Here is a 20,279-nt window from a genome sequence, read left to right as displayed (position 1 = left end):
TTTGTAATCTGCCTGAAACCTTAACGTATATTTATCTCGGTCATATTGGTACGCCTGACCAGCCGAACAAATTCTGCTTTTGCTCATTTTCCACTTAACATACGTTGCAGTAAATACCCCAAATACAAAAATAACGACTCCTTTCTTCTAGGACTAAATGTTATTCCACTTTTTCTAGTCGGACTTCCGATGCCGCCGTTGTAGTTATGACGAGTACGTACAACCGAAAAACTTAAGAGAGAGAGAGAGAGAGAAAGCTGCCAGAACTCAAAACGAAAGTAAAAGAGCTCTAGCGGCGGATCGTAACGGAAACGTGGGCCGTTATGATCCAGAGGTCCTCACGGCGACCCGCTCTTTCTGATCTAGATCCAGAGCCATGAAAATTCTCTTTATGAGAGCGTCGAGATAAAACGAACAAAAATGAATGAACGGTAAAAGAAACGTCGAACACTTAAACGTGACAGAAATGTGCTGCAGCGTTAAAATGTACCCGGGTATTGTTCTCCACTCGACCGTCGAGGAAGGGGGGTCCTTGTTTTACGACCTCGGCGTGCATCTGTACATAAGGCGCGCACAACGCGGAGCACCTCATCAAGCGCACGCGGACGCGTGGCTCCGACGCCGACGCTGCCTTTAACAGGCTCGAGCCGTCGCGCTCTTAGCGTCGAACTCCGCGCGCGAGCCTACAGCTGCCGCGCCACCGCGGCGCGAAACCGTTATTCTTCTTCTTCTTCTTCCATCGTCGCACATCGAAACAAAAACGAGGCAGATAGAAAACAGCACTAGCAGGCAGGGGCGGCGGCGGCAACAACAACAGCAGGTCTCCCTGCAGGCTCTATCGCTGTGCAGTCGTTGCGCCGACGTTAGCGTTTACGGCTCTCGGCACAAAAGGAGTCGTCCGTGGCACGCACACGTTCGCGAAGTTGTGAGCAAGCCCCGGCACTTGGGGCTCAGCGAGCGAGCGGCATGCATACGCACGACGGTGATGCTGCTGCTGCGTGCGTGGCACCTCCGGATGAGCTTGCTTCTTTGTTTCTGCTGCGTCTTCTTGGCGCGCACTGAGGCTGTTCTAATTATGAGCGCGTCTGCTGCGCGCGCGCCGCCTCCGGCCATGACTAACGAGACCGCCGCTGCATGCGCACGGGAGAGAGCACCAGAAGACCTTCCAGTGAACCCCCCCCCCCCCTCAACCGGCACCACCGCACATAGGCCCGTGCGAACACACACACAACCGTCCTTCGTCCAAAAGAAACTAAGAACCAAGGCGGTGGCGGCAACAACGCCGGCGCAGCGATTATCATTTATTAGGAGCCGAAGCTGCGCGGCACCTTGCGCGAGCCGCGGGCTCGCGAGGAGGAAGGAGAAAACGCTCGCAGCTGCCACGCGCACAGAAATTTCGTGCGCGCGCGCTCCTGGTGTGAGAGATGGCGCGCGTTCTTTTTTACTCTTGTGCGCGCATCTTACTTGGGAGCCCTCACTCCTCACGCGGCGCGCGGCTTTGGCGCCTCAAAGAGCATGTCCCATGCAAGGTGAAGGAGGCGAACGGGCGACTTCAGTTCGGGCGCCTGAACGCCGAACTTTGCGCGTCTATATACGCGCCAAGTGGGTATGGAAGACGCGCAGTCAGCGATATGCGTCTCTCGCAGAAGTCTCGTATATGGAGGTGCACGATTGCCGCAAGAGCTGTGCAGACCTGCAGTGTATATGTATACATATTTTTTTATTTCCGCCGAGCGAAGCAAAACTGGAAGTGATCACAGAAGCGCCGCGCCAGTTTTGTTCGCAACACCTCGACTAGAAAAGCGTCTAACTGAAATAAAAGACGGTGCACTTTCGGTGAAAAAGGCATGGTGTGGTCGTGCGAATTGGGGGGGGGGGGGGGGCGTTTTTGATCATAGGCGTCCGCACGGTTATCCATTAGGAGGGGGGGGGAGGGGCAGGTTTCACTGTTCCCGGCTTCCCGAGGCAAAGGAGCGAAGTGAACAGTTCTTTGAATGCAACATCAGGGGTCCTTGGTCGTCATTATCGTCAAAAAGCATGCGTAGCCATAACCCTGCGTATTAAAACTATTACGTGGAAGGTCCGACTGAGTAAAGGTATGACCAGAGTTGGCGCCCCCCTTTAGTGATTGTGGTGTAGAAATAGGTGATAGGCAGCCGCTTCAGGAGAATATCATTTCGCACATTATAGGAGCATCCGCACATCATTACTGTTAATGGAGTCACGTTCATTATGGCTCACTTGAGTGCCCCGAAATATGTGTATCTCAGAAATTTTAGTATATATATACTGTACTTGAGATCTAGCTCGCTACGTCCTGAACCCAACTCTTGTCGCAAACAATGCTATTTTAATATTGATACGGAACAGCCGCCGCAGTGTTGATTCACTGAAGAGGAGGAAGAAGATGACGTGCTTCGGAATGCTAGGCAGTCGCCATCTTGGTCGCCTTTGCTATAAGTGTAAATGTATTGTAAATATACATATAAGTGCGCCGCCCAGGGGCTTGATGACTCCTGAATCACTTTCTTTGCTAGCATTTCTTCCACCTGCTCAGCAATAATTTTGCGCTCAGACGGAGATACCCTGTACGGTCTCTGGCGGATAGGATGGGCGGAACCAGTATCAATCACATGGCGAGTGCGTGAAGGTGGTGCAGAAACTCCGTGGCCATTCAGCGAGAAATCAAAGACGGATGCATGGTTGGAGAGAATCCTAACTAACGCTTGTCTCTTCTCTGGCGATAGCGACTTGTTCACCATGCCCATAAATATGTCATCACTGGGGCGGGCCACATGGGATGCATCTTTGTTGTCGTCGCTAATGACCGCGATGTTGACGTTACTTCTTGGGTCTACTTCAAACACAGCCAGCCGCATTCCAGTAGGCAGTACAACCGGCTCGAAAGAGGAGTTGATAACCCATAGCGCGGATTTTCCACTGCTCGCAGAAATCACACAACGCGGTACCAACACATCCTTCTTTGCACAGCTCAGCTGGATCGGGTCAACAATAACATCAATTTTATCCGCTGCGACACCACAAACGTCAACAGGCACTCCAACTATGGACTGCGCCGGCAGAATTATGTCATCAACAACTGCAATTGTCTGTTGGCCGCGCGTGGCCTCTTCACAAAAAGCAGACAGTAAAACCTCGCCGGCAGCGCAGTCCACGGTGGCTCCGCATTCTTTCAGAAAGTCGATGCCCAGGATAACGTCATGAGTAGAATTCCCAAGAACTGCGAACTCTGCCTGGAACAATTTTGCGCCAAAAGTAACAGTTGCAGTACACACTCCCACTGGGCGCAATGGTTCCCCACTCACTGCACGAAACGTTGTGTTGGTTCCCCAAGAGAACATCACTTTCTGACCGAGTCGAGTCTTAAAATCGCTGCTCATAACGGAAACAGTTGCTCCCGTGTCGACTAAAGCTGAAGTGGGAACACCATCTATAAGAACACGGACCTTATTCTGTAACATGGAAACTGGCGGAGGCATATCTTCGTGCAGTGAAAAATGTCCGGCGACCTCACCTCCATTGGCCGCGGCGCCTAGTTTCCCGGCGGAGGAGAGGTGAGACGCCGACGACCTGGTGATGGTGATCGACGCTGGCGGGAGGTTGGTGGCGTCACACTCCGCACAGAAGCAGGCGAATCGCTGCGGTAGCTCTGTTGGATGTCGTTTCGGTAGTAGCCGTTCGGTGGCCAGCGATAGTCACCACGTGTACTTGTGCGACGTGAGGATGCAGGGGGTCGTTCATACTGCGGTAGAGGCGCCCGACGTCGCTCCGGGCAGAAGCGGGCTATATGTCCACGAACGCCACAGTGGAAACACACAGGCGCTTCACGCACCACACGCTGCTGAAGGCAGTCAGCGGGATGATCTTGCCACGCTGTGATGTCGGTGGGCGACCTCCTGATGCCGTCGTTTGGCGGCTCATAAATATGAGTATGACGACGCGGCTGTACCGGCGTCCTTGCGTCGTCGAAGCCCGCAGCATTGATGGATACAGGAAGGGGGCCGCACGGCGTGAAAGCACCGCGGACATGTGCTATCGAAGTAGCAGCAGCGTCCCGTCGATCGAGTTCTTCGCGTACTATTTGTCGTATAGTGGACGCCAGATCACTGGACGGAGGGCCCACGTCGATGCTCGCGACAGTGGTGACGTTGGGGAGTCGACCGAACTTTGCCGAAATACGTCGAGCTTTAAGGGCCTCGAACGTCCGGCAGTGTCGGATGATGTCATTCGCCGACTGCAAGTCATCCTTGCCGATGAGGTAGTGATAGATATCCTCAGCAATTCCCTTGAGGAGATGCCCCACCTTATCCTCATCAGTCATGACTGGGTCCACACTTTTGCATAACTTGAGGACTTCCTCTATGTACATGGTACACGTCTCGCCTGGGACTTGAGCACGTTGGCTCAGCGTCTGCTCGGCCCGCTTCTTTTTCATGGTCGGGTCGCCAAAGCACTTCTTGATCTCGTCGACGAAATTTGCCCACGTTGTCAAATTCTCCTCATGATTCTCGTACCACATCAACGCGGTTCCCTCAAGGAAAAGTGGTACATTGTTCCGCTGGCTGGCAGTGTCCCAGTGGTTATAAAGACTCACCCGCCGGTAGTGCTTGAGCCATTCTTCGACGTCCTCTCCAGGTTTCCCAGAGAACGGGCGTGGCTCTCTGTAGTGTTGTCCAGGGGTGCTAGGCTGAGGCGGCGGGATGTCACCGTCAGTGTTCATCATGGTTGGCAGTGGCGGAAGTCCTGCGAGTCTGCGGCTTCGGCGAAGCTCCAGTGGTTTGTCTTCCGCCGTACTTTCTCGGGGCTCCAATGCGTTACCCAGCACCTCCACCAATTCTGTTACGGTGAGAGATGTTTATTTTACAAGGCGGGATGATGGATGGTCGCGGAAGGCTTAGCCCAGAATCCAACTCCACTTCTTCCTTCTTCTCTTTCACCCTTCGTCGAAAGTCCAGTATCAATATATAGACTGGTGCCTAAGCTACACGTAACAATATAGGTAGAGGTGCGGGGTGACATATTATATTCGACGTGTTCTCTCATTTTGTGGAGTTTTCTATATATCTGCGCCTTCCATGCGTTATCGATCAGTCATAGGGGGGGGGGTCGGACCCCCCCCCTAAAAGTATTCAGTTTTGCATGTGAATATACACACGCACGAACATACATGATGTATGGTTGAACCCCTCCACCCACACCCCGAAAAAAATTTGTGGCTGCGCCCCTGCAGTCAGTGTAGTCAGGCTGCGGCCAGACCACATAGTTCTTGTTCCCGACCATGCGGGCACGCCCGCACAACTCAGGCATTCGTTCAGCCATAAACCCAATAAAACTGGAACGAATACAAGCGCAGTTACAGGTCGGTCGGCCATGCAAACGGCGCACAAAGCGAAGAAGGTCGCACTGTTTAGATGCAGGGACACTTGGCTCGGGGGGGTGCACAGACACGGTGCATTTGGCCAGAAGCCAGTGCGGGCCGGCATGAGTCGTCGTCGCCCTGAATACCAATTCCAGGTGGAGCGACCGAATTGGTCCGCGTGCGTGATCGCCGCGCCCAGCATAAGGGAGAGAAACCGCACGACGAACATTGTTTTCTTTACCTCGAGCTGTAGGGGGGGGGGGGGGGTCGTGGTCAGACTGCTTAAACGCGCCTTCCAAGCTCAAGGAGCCTGGCAGTATATCCTCCTCCCGCGCTTCGCACGAAGGGCGCGCAATAGCTCGACCAGGAAAAGCAAAGGCTTGTACCTCTCTGCTCGCGCACGAGTAAGAAAACAGGTCGTACTCGGTTAATCGCGAGTTGTACGTGTCCCTGTTTCTTTTTTTCTTCGCTGAGCGGCGTATTAGTCTGATCGAGGATGCGTATTTCTGCACAGCACGCGCATGCACCCTCCGTGTTACTTCCTCTTGCTGGAAGCCCGTTGTTGCTTATAAATGTCCTTAAATTGTAAACGCAATGACGTACATCCCTTTGTATCCCAGCGTCCAGATATGTGGACAGTACGCCTTAGCGAAGTGTGATTAAGCTAGCCAACGCCCTCACTTAAATTCGATTCGAAGTGTTGGCGTTCACTTCAGCATTTCATAAAAACTTCTCCAGGTTACATCCGCTGTGAACAAACAGTGGCAATGGCGCAATGAACAATGGCGCAATGAACAATGGCGTGCTCCTTAAGTCACCCGGCAAGGTGTACGTATGCATATACTTTATAAGTTCACCTTAAATGCCTCAGAGTATTTGAATTATTTGGTTTTGTCAGAGAAAAGGAAGGACTTATCGTGTTTTCACGCAGCTTTTTTGCACTGTGAGCGACCTAAGTTTCTTAAGTTCAGTTGATAGCTGTGGCGTCCATGTTTGTGGATGCCAGGCCTATGGAGTTCTTGTAGGAAGTTCACAGAAAGCTCCACGCTTTGCCGACTGTCGGGCAGCTGCAAACTCGTAACTGCCCCCCCCCCCCCCTAGAGAGAGAGAGCTTTTCTTTAGACAAAACGACGGTATGTTATATCGCCGGTACCCTCCGCCTTCCGCCACCCAACTACTATATAGTTAAGCAGGGTCAAGTAAGCTTTAAAACAGGTTAGAGAGACGCATCATCAAAGCAGCGACTTGTCGCCGCGACGGTTTAGCTGCTAATATCCAGTGATAAGGATGGTGCCAGCTTTTGTCGAAGTATTTTCAAAGTAATTTCATTACTTTTCAAAAGTGATGGTAATGAAATGTCATTAGGCCAGCTGTAATTTGTAATGTAAATTAATTACATTTAAGAAATTTTTAGAAGAGTAATTCATAATGCAATTTAATTACCTTTTAAGAGTAATTCTGTCATCTCTGGTATTGAGCAGCACACCGAATATAAGAGACAGGTTACCGACCATAGGCACGACACCGAGCTTCAGCATCTCATGGGACACTCCATTGATTTTGCAGCGTACGCATGTAGCACAGCGGTCACTTCGCCTTCGTAGTCTATATTGCAATGGTATTAGTAACAAGATCGGCGGCACATATTCTCGCTCAACTCGCCCTGATAAGTGATGAGGCCCGTATGGGATGGGTATAATTACCACCCATTTATAGCGTGACTCGAGCTGTATAGACGCGTTTCTCCATGGAAATATGTCACACTAATTAGACGATATCGATGGAGGTATACGTGAAATGCTAAAGGCCCATGCACTTAGATTTAGGTGCACGTTAAAGAACCCCAGGTGGTTGAAATTTCCACAGCCCTCCACTATGGCGTCCCTCATAATCACGATCATGGTTTTGGAACGTAAAACCCAACAGTTACTTCATAATGTTAGTTATAGTTACCCAACAGTTACTTGATGATAATTAGACGATAGAACTAAACTCATTTCTCAGATGAAAAAATAAAGTGAGAAATACATGACAAGGAACTGGTATAATAGCGATCGCCACTGAAAGAAAAATGTACTATCAAAAACAACGGTAAAGGTGAAGGCAGTTTAAGCGACCCGCGACCCGCAGGGTGGTTATGCACAGGCAACGCAAACGCATTCGGCCAGCGGTGAGATTAGCCCGAATCCTTCCACAACGATATATATAATCGCCCACTCCCACTTGAGACCGCTCGAATATTCGCAACTGGCGCTGCCTTGTTCTAACGGCGTGCAATTACGGATCCTCACGACACCCCACACCCTTCCTTTTTTTTTCTATCTATCTTTCTTTCGTTCTTTTTTTTTTTTTTTTTTGAGGAGGGGGTGGGGTTGGGAGACTGGTACAACGACGTCCTTTTGATAAATCGGTAGTACTGTACGCAAAGACAAGAGGGGGGTAACATATCAACGCAGGCGGCGAATAAAGGAAACGAAAAGTGGGATCCATTTCAGCCGAGCCAAATGACAGGCCGACCTCGCGTCGTGGAGGTGCTCGTTTGGCCAGGCGCGAAGTAAAGCATCGCTGTATTGAGCTGTAGGCGAGAAGGCAGCTCGTCTGCATACAGTCGCGCTAACCGATCGGCTCGGCCAGCAAAGCCGGCCGAATCAATCAAGGCGCTCCTCTGCGCCAACGCTGTGCAAATCTCGCCAGCCGAAGGGGATAAGCGTCGCAGCTGCCGCCGCCGCTGTTGGAGAAAGGAGTGGAAAACGGCGAGGCCGAATTTGAGCCCAATTTTCGTTTCGTTTGAAATCGGTGATCGTGACCGTGGGTAGTACGTCGCGCCCGGCTGTATATCAGACGAACGAATGGCCTCTGAGGATCGCTCCTCGACTCGGAGGAGACGGGGATATATTTATTTAAGCGCCAAAAGGGTTGAATCAGCTGCACGAATTGAGCCTAACGCCGTACGTTCTGTCTCTGCTCCAACGAGACGACGGCGTTTCAACATTACAAAGAAGCTTCATATAGGCAACGTCAAAATATGTAGTGGTCCTCACATTCCTTACCATTGTGCACTGAACTACATCTGTCCCTTGAAGAAGGTTTGAACCCGTTCAGCTGTTGATGTATATACAGTCGCGTTCAATATGACTTGCAACATGGGCTGCTCGTGGCCTCACGAGCTCAAAGATCAACCATGGCTGCCACTAGCCCTTATTTCCGCCACTAAATGCTGATTTCACGCCTCACGATGGTGCCGAATAAGAATATGTCATTTATTTGTGAAAACTTTGGGAATTTGAAGCCATGCGCAACTTTTGAGCTCGTGAAACCACCCGCTCCCGAGTTGCAAGTCATATTGAGCGCGACTGTATACGTACAAGTTAGACGACTAAGGTCACGAGTATAAAATGTGCGCGTTGCCATATAATATTAAAAGAAAAATATTTCGCATGCTTGCGAGTGCTCAATTCATTCGACAAAATGTTCGCTGCGGTCTTTCTCGTCTACTTGCTCTGGCCATTGACTTTGTCCAAGAAGTATGGGCGAAACCTTTCTTGTGCTCGCAGTTTACTAACACATAATACATCAGTCCACGCATGCTTCCGGCAGACACCGGCTGGCCGCTACTCGTAGACAAACTGATGAATTGGGAAGCCAAGTGACGACCTTTGATCAGGCCTGGGAAGCCGCAATAGCCAGTGGGACCCTGGAAGGTGGGTTCCATCCACAGTAACCAAGCAGCCCTACTTCAATTGTTCTTTCTCTCTCTCTCTCTCTCTCTCTCTCTGTGACACACACACACACACACACACACACACAAACACACACACACACACACACACACACAAACACACACACACACACACGCACGCACGCACGCACGCACACACACACACACACACACACACACACACACACACACACACACACACACACACACACACACACACACACACACACACACACACACACACACACACACACACACACACACACACACACACACACACACACACACAGTCGGCGCTTTAATACTTATGGTGTTTCTTTCAAGTATGGCCCGGACTCAACGATGGCATATCTGATATCATGGAAAAAACAGCTTCGACAGTGTTGCCATGTGATCAAGCGAGGCTGTGTTGGATATATCTACATGTTGATATCAGCCGACAAACATGCTTCAGACGCACATAAACCCTTTGTGATCGTACTAATTGAATAACAACAGATTGCTATGTCGATGGTCCGTGTTAGACATCCGAGAGCATTTATGCCGTGTGAAGCCTTCTGTTACGGGGACATGTTTATCTTTCAGTACTGAGACTGAGTGCGTTTTAACGAAAAATATGTAGTTTTAATTATTTAAAATTATTATTTAATTTAACGAAAAATACTTGAGCTACTTGAGATGTCATAGTGGGATGCCGCATCTGAGATACTACAGTTTCAAATTGTCTTCTCCCAGCGTAGAGTAGCCAACCAGACGCTTTCCTGGTTAGCATACCTGCATGCCTTCTCTCCCTATTTGCCTACGCTCTATCGTCGAGTGGCTTCACCTGCAGTGATACTGTAGACGGATGAAGACGCTGTCTGAAGCAGGCTCAGAAATTGGTATCTTGTTCCCATCTGCTTTGTGGTGTATTATATAACTTATAAAGCTTGTTTTCGTCTATCTAATAAACTTATCTTCTTACCACGAGACGCGGCTAACAATATCGAAATATAGATTAGCCTAAACGACGTTGCTGTCGGCGCCGCGTGTTATGTATAACCATTGATGACTACACAGTTATATGATCAATTTAATTGCAGAAACTGATGCACAAGATTTCCGCAACCAAACCTTACTTGGTCGTTGAAATGTTATTTGAATGGTGTTTCTGAGTCGACTCTGCTGCAAAAGATGGTGCGCCTGAACCTCCGCACCTTCAATGATGCACGTAATACGTGTTTCGCCGTTTTCAGGTTATTTGTATATAGCCGCGACGTAACTGCTGATTTTATATGCCTGGCTGTTCTCATCTTGCACATGCTCGCGAGCCTGCGCACTGTATATAGCCCTCATTCTACGCCCTGCCGCATGCCATGGCTTACCTGTACGTTTGCACCCGTGGTGCTTTTGCATGCATATCTTGCCATATTTCCTTTGCCCCCCCCCCCCTATTTTGCATACGTGAAAAAAATGTAGTTTAATGATTCGGGCCACATAGGCATTACGCCAGTAAGGCCATGCAGACATTATATGATCGGATGTTAGCTCTCAATATTTGATTTGTTTTCTTACCCATAGTTCCTTCTCTTTTCCACGTTGGTATACTCCCTTTTTCCTGCGATATTTCATCTACCTCATCAGAAGTAGGAAGTTCGCATTATCAAGAGTGACATCCTCAATATGTATGTATGTATGTATGTATGTATGTATGTATAATGTATGTATGTATGTATGTATGTATGTATGTATGTATGTATGTATGTATGTATGTATGTATGTATGTATGTATGTATGTATGTATGTATGTATGTATGTATGTATGTATGTATGTATGTATGTATGTACGAGGCATGACACAAAAAAAAACGAGACTGGTCCAATAAATCATTGTATTTACGCAATCATTTCTCCGTGACATTGTCCCTTTCAAAGTAGTCCTCTTCAGCATTCACAAACTTCTGCATTCGGTGCTGTCATTGCTGGTAACAGTTCTGGAACGTGGTTTTTGGAAGGCCCTTCAGGAAACTATCCGTTTTTGCCTGGATCTCTTCAACAAATGTAAAATGGGTTCCCTTTAAGCAAGATTTAACTTTGGGAAATAAAAGAAAAGTCGCATGGAGCCAAATCAGGTGTATAAGGAGGCTGCCCCATCACAGTAAAGTTTTTGCTGGTCAGAAACTGCTTGACAGATAGGGCCGTGTGAGCGGGTGCATTGTCCTGCTGCAACAACCATCCTTCACTCCACAACTGTGGCCTTTTTTCTCCTAATTTTAAATGCGAAGCATTTCTTAGCGAACTTCTGCGACTTTGAGCGTATCTATCTATCTATCTATCTATCTATCTATCTATCTATCTATCTATCTATCTATCTATCTATCTATCTATCTATCTATCTATCTATCTATCTATCTATCTATCTATCTATCTATCTATCTATCTATCTATCTATCTATCTATCTATCTATCTATCTATCTATCTATCTATCTATCTATCTAGCCGCCTACGACTTTGTGCTCTCCTGATCGCTTGGTTAATCGAATGTACACCGAAATTGGTATGGCGTAACATGACTGTATGACGAACATAAATGACAAGTCATAACATGAAAATCATGACACGCATGTCATGTACAGCATGATTTACATGCCACGCTCATGGTGCGCTGGCGGCCGTTTCGCTAGCTTGATATACACCAAAATTGGTATCTTGCGACGTAACTGTGTGACGAACATAAATAACACGAGTGAACATGAAAATCGTGACACGCATGTCATGTACAGCATGACTTACGTGCCACGCTCATGGGGCGCTGGCGGCCGTTTCGCTAGCTTGATCTACCCCGGAATTCGTATTGCGCGACGTGACTGTGTGACGAACATAAAAACTCGAGTTAACATGAAAATCATGACACGCATGTCATGTACAGCATGACTAACGTGCCACGCTCATAGGGCGCTGGCGGCCGTTTCGCTAGCTTGATCTACCCCAAAATTGGTATTGCGCTACGTGACTGCGTGATGAACATAAAAACACGAGCTAACATGAAAGTCGTGACACGCATGTTATGTACAGCATGACTTACGTGCCACGCTCATGGTGCGCTGGCGGCCGTTTCGCTAGCTTGATATACACCAAAATTGGTATCTTCCGACGTGACTGTGTGACGAACATAATAACGCGAGTTAACATGAAAATCATGACACGCATGTCATGTACAGCATAACTTACGTGCCACGCTCATGGGGCGCTGGCGGCCGTTTCGCTAGCTTCATCTACCCCGAAATTGGTATTATGCGACGTGACTGTGTGACGAACATAAAAACATGAGTTAACATGAAAATCATGACACGCATGTCATGTACAGCATGACTTACGTGCCACGCTCATGGTGCACTGGCGGCCGTTTCGCTAGCTTGATCTACCCCGAAATTGGTATTGCGTGACGTGACTGTGTGACGAACATAAATAACACACGAGTTAACATGAAAATCATGACACGCATGTCATGTACAGCATGACTTACGTGCCACGCTCATGGTGTGCTGGCGGCCTTTTCGCTAGCTTGATCTACACCAAAATTGGTATCTTGCGACGTGACTGTGTGACGAACATAAATAACACGAGTTAGCATGAAAGTCATGACACACGCCATGTACAGCATGACTTACGTGCCACGCTCATGGTGTGCTGGCGGCCTTTTCGCTAGCTTGATCTACACCAAAATTGGTATCTTGCGACGTGACTGTGTGACGAACATAAATAACACGAGTTAGCATGAAAGTCATGACACACGCCATGTACAGCATGACTTACGTGCCACGCTCATGGTGTGCTGGCGGCCGTTTCGCTAGCTTGATCTACCCCGGAATTCGTATTGCGCGACGTGACTGTGTGACGAACATAAAAACTCGAGTTAACATGAAAATCATGACACGCATGTCATGTACAGCATGACTTACGTGCCACGCTCATAGGGCGCTGGCGGTCGTTTCGCTACCTTGATCTACCCCAAAATTGGTATTGCGCTACGTGACTGTGTGATGAACATAAAAACACGAGTTAACATGAAAGTCGTGACACGCATGTCATGTACAGCATAACTTACGTGCCACGCTCACGGGGCGCTGGCGGCCGTTTCGCTAGCTTGATCTACCCCGAAATTGGTATTATGCGACGTGACTGTGAGACGAACACAAAAACATGAGTTAACATGAAAATCATGACACGCATGTCATGTACAGCATGACTTACGTGCCACGCTCATGGTGCACTGGCGGCCGTTTCGCTAGCTTGATCTACCCCGAAATTGGTATTGCGTGACGTGACTGTGTGACGAACATAAATAACACACGAGTTAACATGACAGTCATGACACGCATGTCATGTACAGCATGACTTACGTGCCACGCTCATGGTGCGGTGGCGGCCGTTTCGCTAGCTTGATCTACACCGGAATTGGTATCTTGTGACGTGACTGTGTGACGAACATAAATAATAGGAGTTAACATGAAAACCATGACACGCATTTTCCTTAGTGACATACAAGACGATGTACGCAGCTCTTTGCTGGCTGCTTCGCATCACATCGATTCCCACAATGCGTGGGATCTGCCGGCTTTTTTTTCACGAAGTCTTTTTAGTACTTCAGTGTAGTAGAGTTGATTAACAGTCTGACCACTAGAAACGCACTCAATCATTACAATTCCCTTAATGTCAAAGAAAGCAGTTAACATTGCCTTGGACTTTCACATGTGTGCATTTTTGGGTTTTGGGGATCCTGGAGAGTTCCACTGCATCGACGGGCGCTTACTGTCTGGGTCATAGGTAAAAATCCATGTCTCATCATATGTTACGACAGATTCCAACAAATTTGGCTCGTTTGCAATGAGTTCTAACATGTACACACACGTCTTTACGGCACTGCTTTTGGTCATTGGACACAACTCTTGGAACAACCTTAGCACAAATTTTTCTCATGTGTAATTTGCCAGTTGAAATGCTTCGAACAGCTTCCCCATCCAAGTTAACCAACTCCGCCATTGCAGGAACACTTAATCTTCGATCACTACGGATTACATCACGAACTTTGGCAATGTTTTTGTCTGTAATCGCTGACCTTGGGCGCCCAGCACGTCCGTCATCCTCGACACTGTCCCTTCCCCCTGAAAACAGCTTATGGCATTCAAACACACGCGCACGAGACAAAGTTGATTCGCTGTTTGGTTTTTACATTAGACGTTTTCCCGGCAGAATGCAGTTGCGCGTGTTCACTCAATGACGCAGCACTCCCAACTGGCGTGAACGGTTAAGTCGAAACTGATAGCATGGTTAGAGGAGGTGTGTGGGATGTCGTCAGCAAAACAGTTGTTGCTAACTCCACTGTTTTTTCAAGCTACACACTTAGTCTCGTTCGTTCTTTCACACCATGTATGTATGTATGTATGTATGTATGTATGTATGTATGTATGTATGTATGTATGTATGTATGTATGTATGTATGTATGTATGTATGTATGTATGTATGTATGTATGTATGTATGTATGTATGTATGTATGTATGTATGTATGTATGTATGTATGTATGTGGGGTAATTTGCTACACAAACTGCGAGACAAACCTCTCGTTTTAATTGAATGAATGAATGAATCAATCAATGAATGAATCAATGAATGAATGGTGCGGTTATTGTATCACCGCGCATCTCCTCCGTACTCGTGATTTTCGTTGGTTTTTTAAAAATACATTTTCACAAACAACGAAAAATACTGCCTCCGTAGGCTGTCGTCTATATATGTATATATAAAGTAACCTCTGGCATCGAAATCAGACAAGGGCCAGATCATGGGCTGAAGTACAGGTGCCTTGACCATCGAATACTGACTGTACTGTTTTACTGTTTTACTGACAGTGCTTTATGTGCCTATGTCGTGGAGCGTGACAGTGAGAGCGCCGTAATAAACAGACCCTGCGCGAAGAGACAGGTGCGCTGCGCTCAACCGGGGATCTTGTATATATGCAGAGGGCTCCGTACACGGCTACTGTGTGCGAAATATGACGCCCATAGCTTACGCATTCGAAGCCCACTCACAATGCGTGAGCGCAAGATGGAACGGCTCACGAAAAGTGCATAATCCCGTCAGCACTCGCGCCTCCGACGTGGACAGCCATACAAAAGTGTGTCGGCGAGCAGCAAATCAAGCGCTTCGATTGTCCACACTCTCTTTATTGAGTTGGCGTGAACGTTTAGCGTCTCTCCTTTTTTTGCAGGCCATGAATATCGCAACGGGTTTCTGTCATCGTGCTAAAGGAGCAATAACGTTGCAATATGGGAAGTGGTGAACTGGGAGAAGACATCCACTGCTTCCAAGCTCGAGCTTATGCATGGCAGGAACCGGATCCACAAAGCTTTCCTTATTGTTTGGTTTAGAGCTGTTTGTCACTTGCGAAAAGTGACATCTAGCTATACCAAGATGCCAAGGCCAACTCCTGACAGGGGAACCTATGAAATGAAAGTTAATCAAATAATAAAAATGAACGGCAGCTCTTACGGCAGGCATTCCCAAATCATGACAGGAAATTTACCGCTGTCCCTAAAACAAAAAGTGTAAAATCATTGAGTACTGCCAGTACGAACATATGGGACGGTAACTTGGAAAATAACAAAGAAACTCAAGAAAAAGTTACGAAACACGCTACGTGCGATAGGTGTAACATTAATGATAGGTGTAACATTAGGGGACAGGAAGAGAGCAGGTTGGATTAGAGAAGAAACAGAGGTAGACGACAATCTAGCAGACATCAAAAAGAAGAAGTGGACCAGGACAGATCACTAATGCAAATGACAGATAACCGATGATCAGTTAGAGTAACGGATTGAATACCGATAGATATATCGCGTTTTTCGGACTTGTTGGCGCCTGACACGAAAGTCGCGGGTTCGATCCCTACTGCGGCAGTCGCACTTCGATGGAAACTAAACGCTAGAGGCCCGTGTACTGTGCGATGGCAGTGCACGGTTAAAGAACTCCAGATGGCCGAAATTTCCGGAGCCCTCCACTCTGGCGTGCCTCATAATCATATCGTGGTTTTGGCAGGTAAAACCCCCGATATTTTATTATTGGTTGGTGCCCGCTCTTCTTTTCTTCTTTCCTTGAACGCCACTTCTGCTTGAACTACTTTGTAACAATAATCGACAAAGACTACAGCTTGCTGAGATATCTGAGATATACCATATAATGTCATTAAAGGGATCCTTGTGGCGTCGTGCTACAAACTGTGTGGTTGCCAATTTCCCTTTATTAAAAGGGAGCTGTGTTGGGCGTTTGAGGGTGAATTTGCCGATTCACTGCCCTACCCCCCCCCCCTTCCCCTCCAGCCCATTTCCCCGTGTTTTAGCATAACCTATACATACATATAAGTTGGCCAAATTTGTATGAGGGTTTGTTGGTGTGGCATTGTAACACATTCTCATTGCTCAAATCGGAACACGAACAGAGGATCGCCGACATGGCGCTAACTTCCAACATTGTTAAAGGTTAGTATTGTGTGTGGCAAACTTATTCCTCTATATGCGCCACTGCGATCGGCGCCTAGAGAGTCGGGCACTGTAATAACTAACGGCAGACGGCTACGTCTTGTTAACTACCAAGACGCTGGTCAACTTGCTATAAGAATGGTTACTGCTATTACAATGTCAAGGTCTAACGATGGCCAGAACTTTTCGTCCTCATATTGCAGTTCTTAAATATTCGACTGTAAATGAAAGAATAAGCCAGAAATGAAGGTAAAATACGACAGAAGGACGACTGAGCGTCAACGGAAATATAATGAAATAGTGAAGAGCGGCCCTAGTTGAGGCTATATTTCCAATTTTTTTTTGGCCTTGTAAGTTAATTACGTGAAGTAATACGAGTAACGCGAACGACATCAACTAGCCCAATTCTTCTCTTTGGAAGAGAGCATGCATGCCAATATGTATGCGCACGGCTCGTGGAAAATGCTTTCGCGTTTTCTAACTGTAAACGTTGGAGACGGATTACAACGTAGGTTGGCCGTGTGACACGCAGTGAAAGAAAACCTATAGCTGGGGACCGATCAGCCCAGTGTCGTTTGGTACGTCTCAAAATTGCGCACGTCTGGAACCAGCTGCCTCTATGACTGTTTCCTCTTGCTTGTGCGCTGCCCGAATACATACGCAGAGGTAGGTGGTGGTGAGTTTGTATTTAATGATATTGCAGAACACGAACACTTTTGACAACAGTTGCCGTCCAGTTTGAAAGGGGTGAAACGATATATTTATGTTGTTCGAAGTTGCAACATGCGTTTGACAATTCCGTAACTCCGTGTTACAATAAAACGTTTCATTTTGTACTAGCGCAGTAGTATCTTACATAGTGTACACTTGTATCTGTTAATAAGCGAAGCTTATTTTGAATAACACTCTACCAACACAACGCAAAGTAGTATGCGGAAAACTACCAGGCTGAAAATAACAAGCAAACTGTACTGTCGATTAAAATTTAATCGATTAAAAATGACAAAATGTGCGAACTCATTATGTTTCCCTGTAGTTGGACTTTGCCAATTTCAGTGCTGTTACGTGACTGAAATTGTGTAGTTTTGTAGTGTTATTTTCAGCATATACGATGTTCGTGTGACTGAATTCTATGTAAACGTTAATTTTATGCGACTGGAGTGCATATTGTGTTGTTTTTCGAGTTGCTACGTGAATGAACTTACATGAACTAGGTGCTATTATATGTATTTTTTCTTCTTTTCGTTGCTGTGATTTTCCCGTATCCTCTCACCTGTGAAAAGGAGTAGCCAGCACTATACAAAAGCGATAACATCTCCTAAACACAATATCGTAAAAAAAAATGACAAAATAGTCGATCAACGTTCGATTACCAGTGTCACTCCACACACTCGTTGTTGTAGCGGTCATAGTAATCAAGACTGAAATTAGTGCTTTACTTATACGTTGGCTTATTGTAATTGCAGAATTTCGATAGTTTAACCAATGGCACTGTTCGAATGGCAGCATTTGATGTTGGCGGTGACTGTCACCGGTTATAAACTCTCAGCGCACAGTGCAACTTCATGCTTTTGCATCTTGCGAGGTGCCAGTACTTCGACACAATCAGTGAACTCGCTGGTTTCAAGTTTCAACATTACACGACCATCTGGGTGCTCTATCGTGAGATGCGAAACATCGTTTATGTTTCTATTCTTTCCCCTCACATCGGCGGCCCTGAGAATACGAAAGAAAAAAAAAAGTAAGAAAGAAATGTATGACCATCTCGTATCGCGTCCGGTTACCGGAAGGCCAACTCTGTGTCCATTTCCGACGTTTATTACCACGGAGATTCTCAGAGACAGAGTTATCCGTCCTTCACTAATTATATCTTCGTCTCTCATATCCGCGTTGCCAACCAAAGTCAATGACTTCAAGTGGATTTTCGATATTTTCAACTAATCTCGCATGATGACTTTTGCTTGAAGTCTCTTTTTACATATTATAATGCTGTTGCGATGAACGAAAGAAGAGGAATTTTTTCTGAGGGCCTCATTTAACGCTAGACACAACCACATGATTACAACAGACAATTAAGCCAGGGAAAGCTTAGAGGACGTTAATTGTTGTCAGTAGCTGTAGTGTCCTAATTGTGACCTGAATTTAAATGAAATGAAGTGGACGAAAAACACCCTTTCCGTCGTTGTGATATGAACCCACGATCTGTTTATGCACATATCAAATAATGCTGTCGCAAATATCATGTGACAACGTTCATGTTCCCATATCCCTGTAACTTCATGCATTCTCAGAGAAACAAGTATACAAGAAATGCCCTGATATGACAGGAAGCTCAAGTACGCGTTACACTCACTCCAACTGACCACCAGTGATCAGTTGAAAAATCGCAGCTTGGGTTTCTGCGTGTACCTCAAGCATGCGCTCGACTTAATGAACTATTGCTCATCAACACGTGCAACGCTTGTAGATCGCGTAGTGTTGCGCAACATGCAGATGTGCTGACAACCCCCCCCCCCCCCCCCCAAAAAAAAAAGCTCACCATTAACGGCGGCAGCTGACACGGCCGGCGATGCATGTAGAGGTGGAACGATGGGTGGCTGCAAGAACTGGAGCCAAGGATGCGTCAGCATAGCACTCGGACACACCGGACCGGTCCGCAATGTTCGTGGCGACTCCTTTCCGTGATACAGTCAGCACTAAACACAGTCAGTCTCACTTTCCGAGCAGCACGCGCACACAGGCAGACAGTCCACCACTGCCGCCTGACACGGTTGTCCTTCAGGTGTCACATGACTGTCATGCCGTCACAGTCCACTCAGAGCGATGACCTGCACGACATCTTTTACGAGGAGGCGCGGGAGTCGACGACAGTTCGCGCGCGCCCACGATCTTCCGGAGGATGCGGCTGGCCTCGTGGTCCGCACACACGACAACGCGGCGCGGCGTCGACAGCGACCGTGTCGCCTTCGGCGTCGGGACGTGTCCTCCGATTGGCCGGCGACGACCACCACCGCCGAGGGGGCCGACAGCCTAGGAAGGGGGTGGGAGGGGGTGAGGATCGCAGAAGAGAATCGGGGGTGGCGGTAGGGGGGTGCCGCCTGGGGCGTCACGTGCGGTCTTGACGTCACGCCACGCCTTCGGCGCGACGTCGGAGACGTTGTGGCGGCCGCGGAAGCGCGCGGCAGGCGGCTTGCGGGGGGCGAGGGAAGTCACGCGCTTCCCTCCTGCCGCTCTGCGGGAAAGCGACCCGGCGAGCCACGCATGCGCCTGCAGCCGCCGCGGCGACACGGACGCCGGCGCTGCCGCCGACGCCGCCTAGCGTGGCGCCGCGCCAACTCGGTCGACAGCGGGACCGCGCTGATTGATCTCCGAAGCTGGTGGCCGCTTCCTTCTCGGACGCACGGCGAGGAGCGAGCGCGCGCCGATGGGCGCACCGCTTTTCAGCCGGTGGAGAGGGGAACCGAAGAGTGCGAGGCGCTAAGTTCTTAGGTCCAGTTTTGGCTTCTCTCTGCACTTCCGTACCGGCTGACAAATAGGTGAGGAGGGGTGCCTGAAACATCAGAACAGAGAAACTCCGATTACTGTTATTCGGAAATTGGCATTTCGAGATAGATGTACGCTTGTTTTTAGGAGCTTATTATTTTACGTTCGGTGCATTCACTT

At 48.0% G+C, this 20,279-nt stretch overlaps 1 protein-coding gene across 1 annotated transcript in view; it reads right to left on the bottom strand.

Moving 5' to 3' along the window:
- LOC119389526 (uncharacterized) overlaps positions 1 to 19,285 on the bottom strand; it is a 278,510-nt gene extending 259,225 nt beyond the window's left edge. Inside the window, exon 1 of the mRNA XM_037656833.2 lies at positions 19,156 to 19,285. Coding sequence (XP_037512761.1) covers positions 19,156 to 19,246 — 91 coding nt within the window. The 5' untranslated portion in view covers positions 19,247 to 19,285. The remainder of the gene's footprint in view (positions 1 to 19,155) is intronic.
- Positions 19,286 to 20,279: the final 994 nt, after the last annotated feature.

Source organism: Rhipicephalus sanguineus, chromosome 4, assembly GCF_013339695.2.
Source record: "Rhipicephalus sanguineus isolate Rsan-2018 chromosome 4, BIME_Rsan_1.4, whole genome shotgun sequence".
NCBI classification, from domain to species: Eukaryota; Metazoa; Arthropoda; class Arachnida; order Ixodida; family Ixodidae; genus Rhipicephalus; species Rhipicephalus sanguineus.
This window is presented reverse-complemented; position numbering and strand designations above follow the sequence as displayed.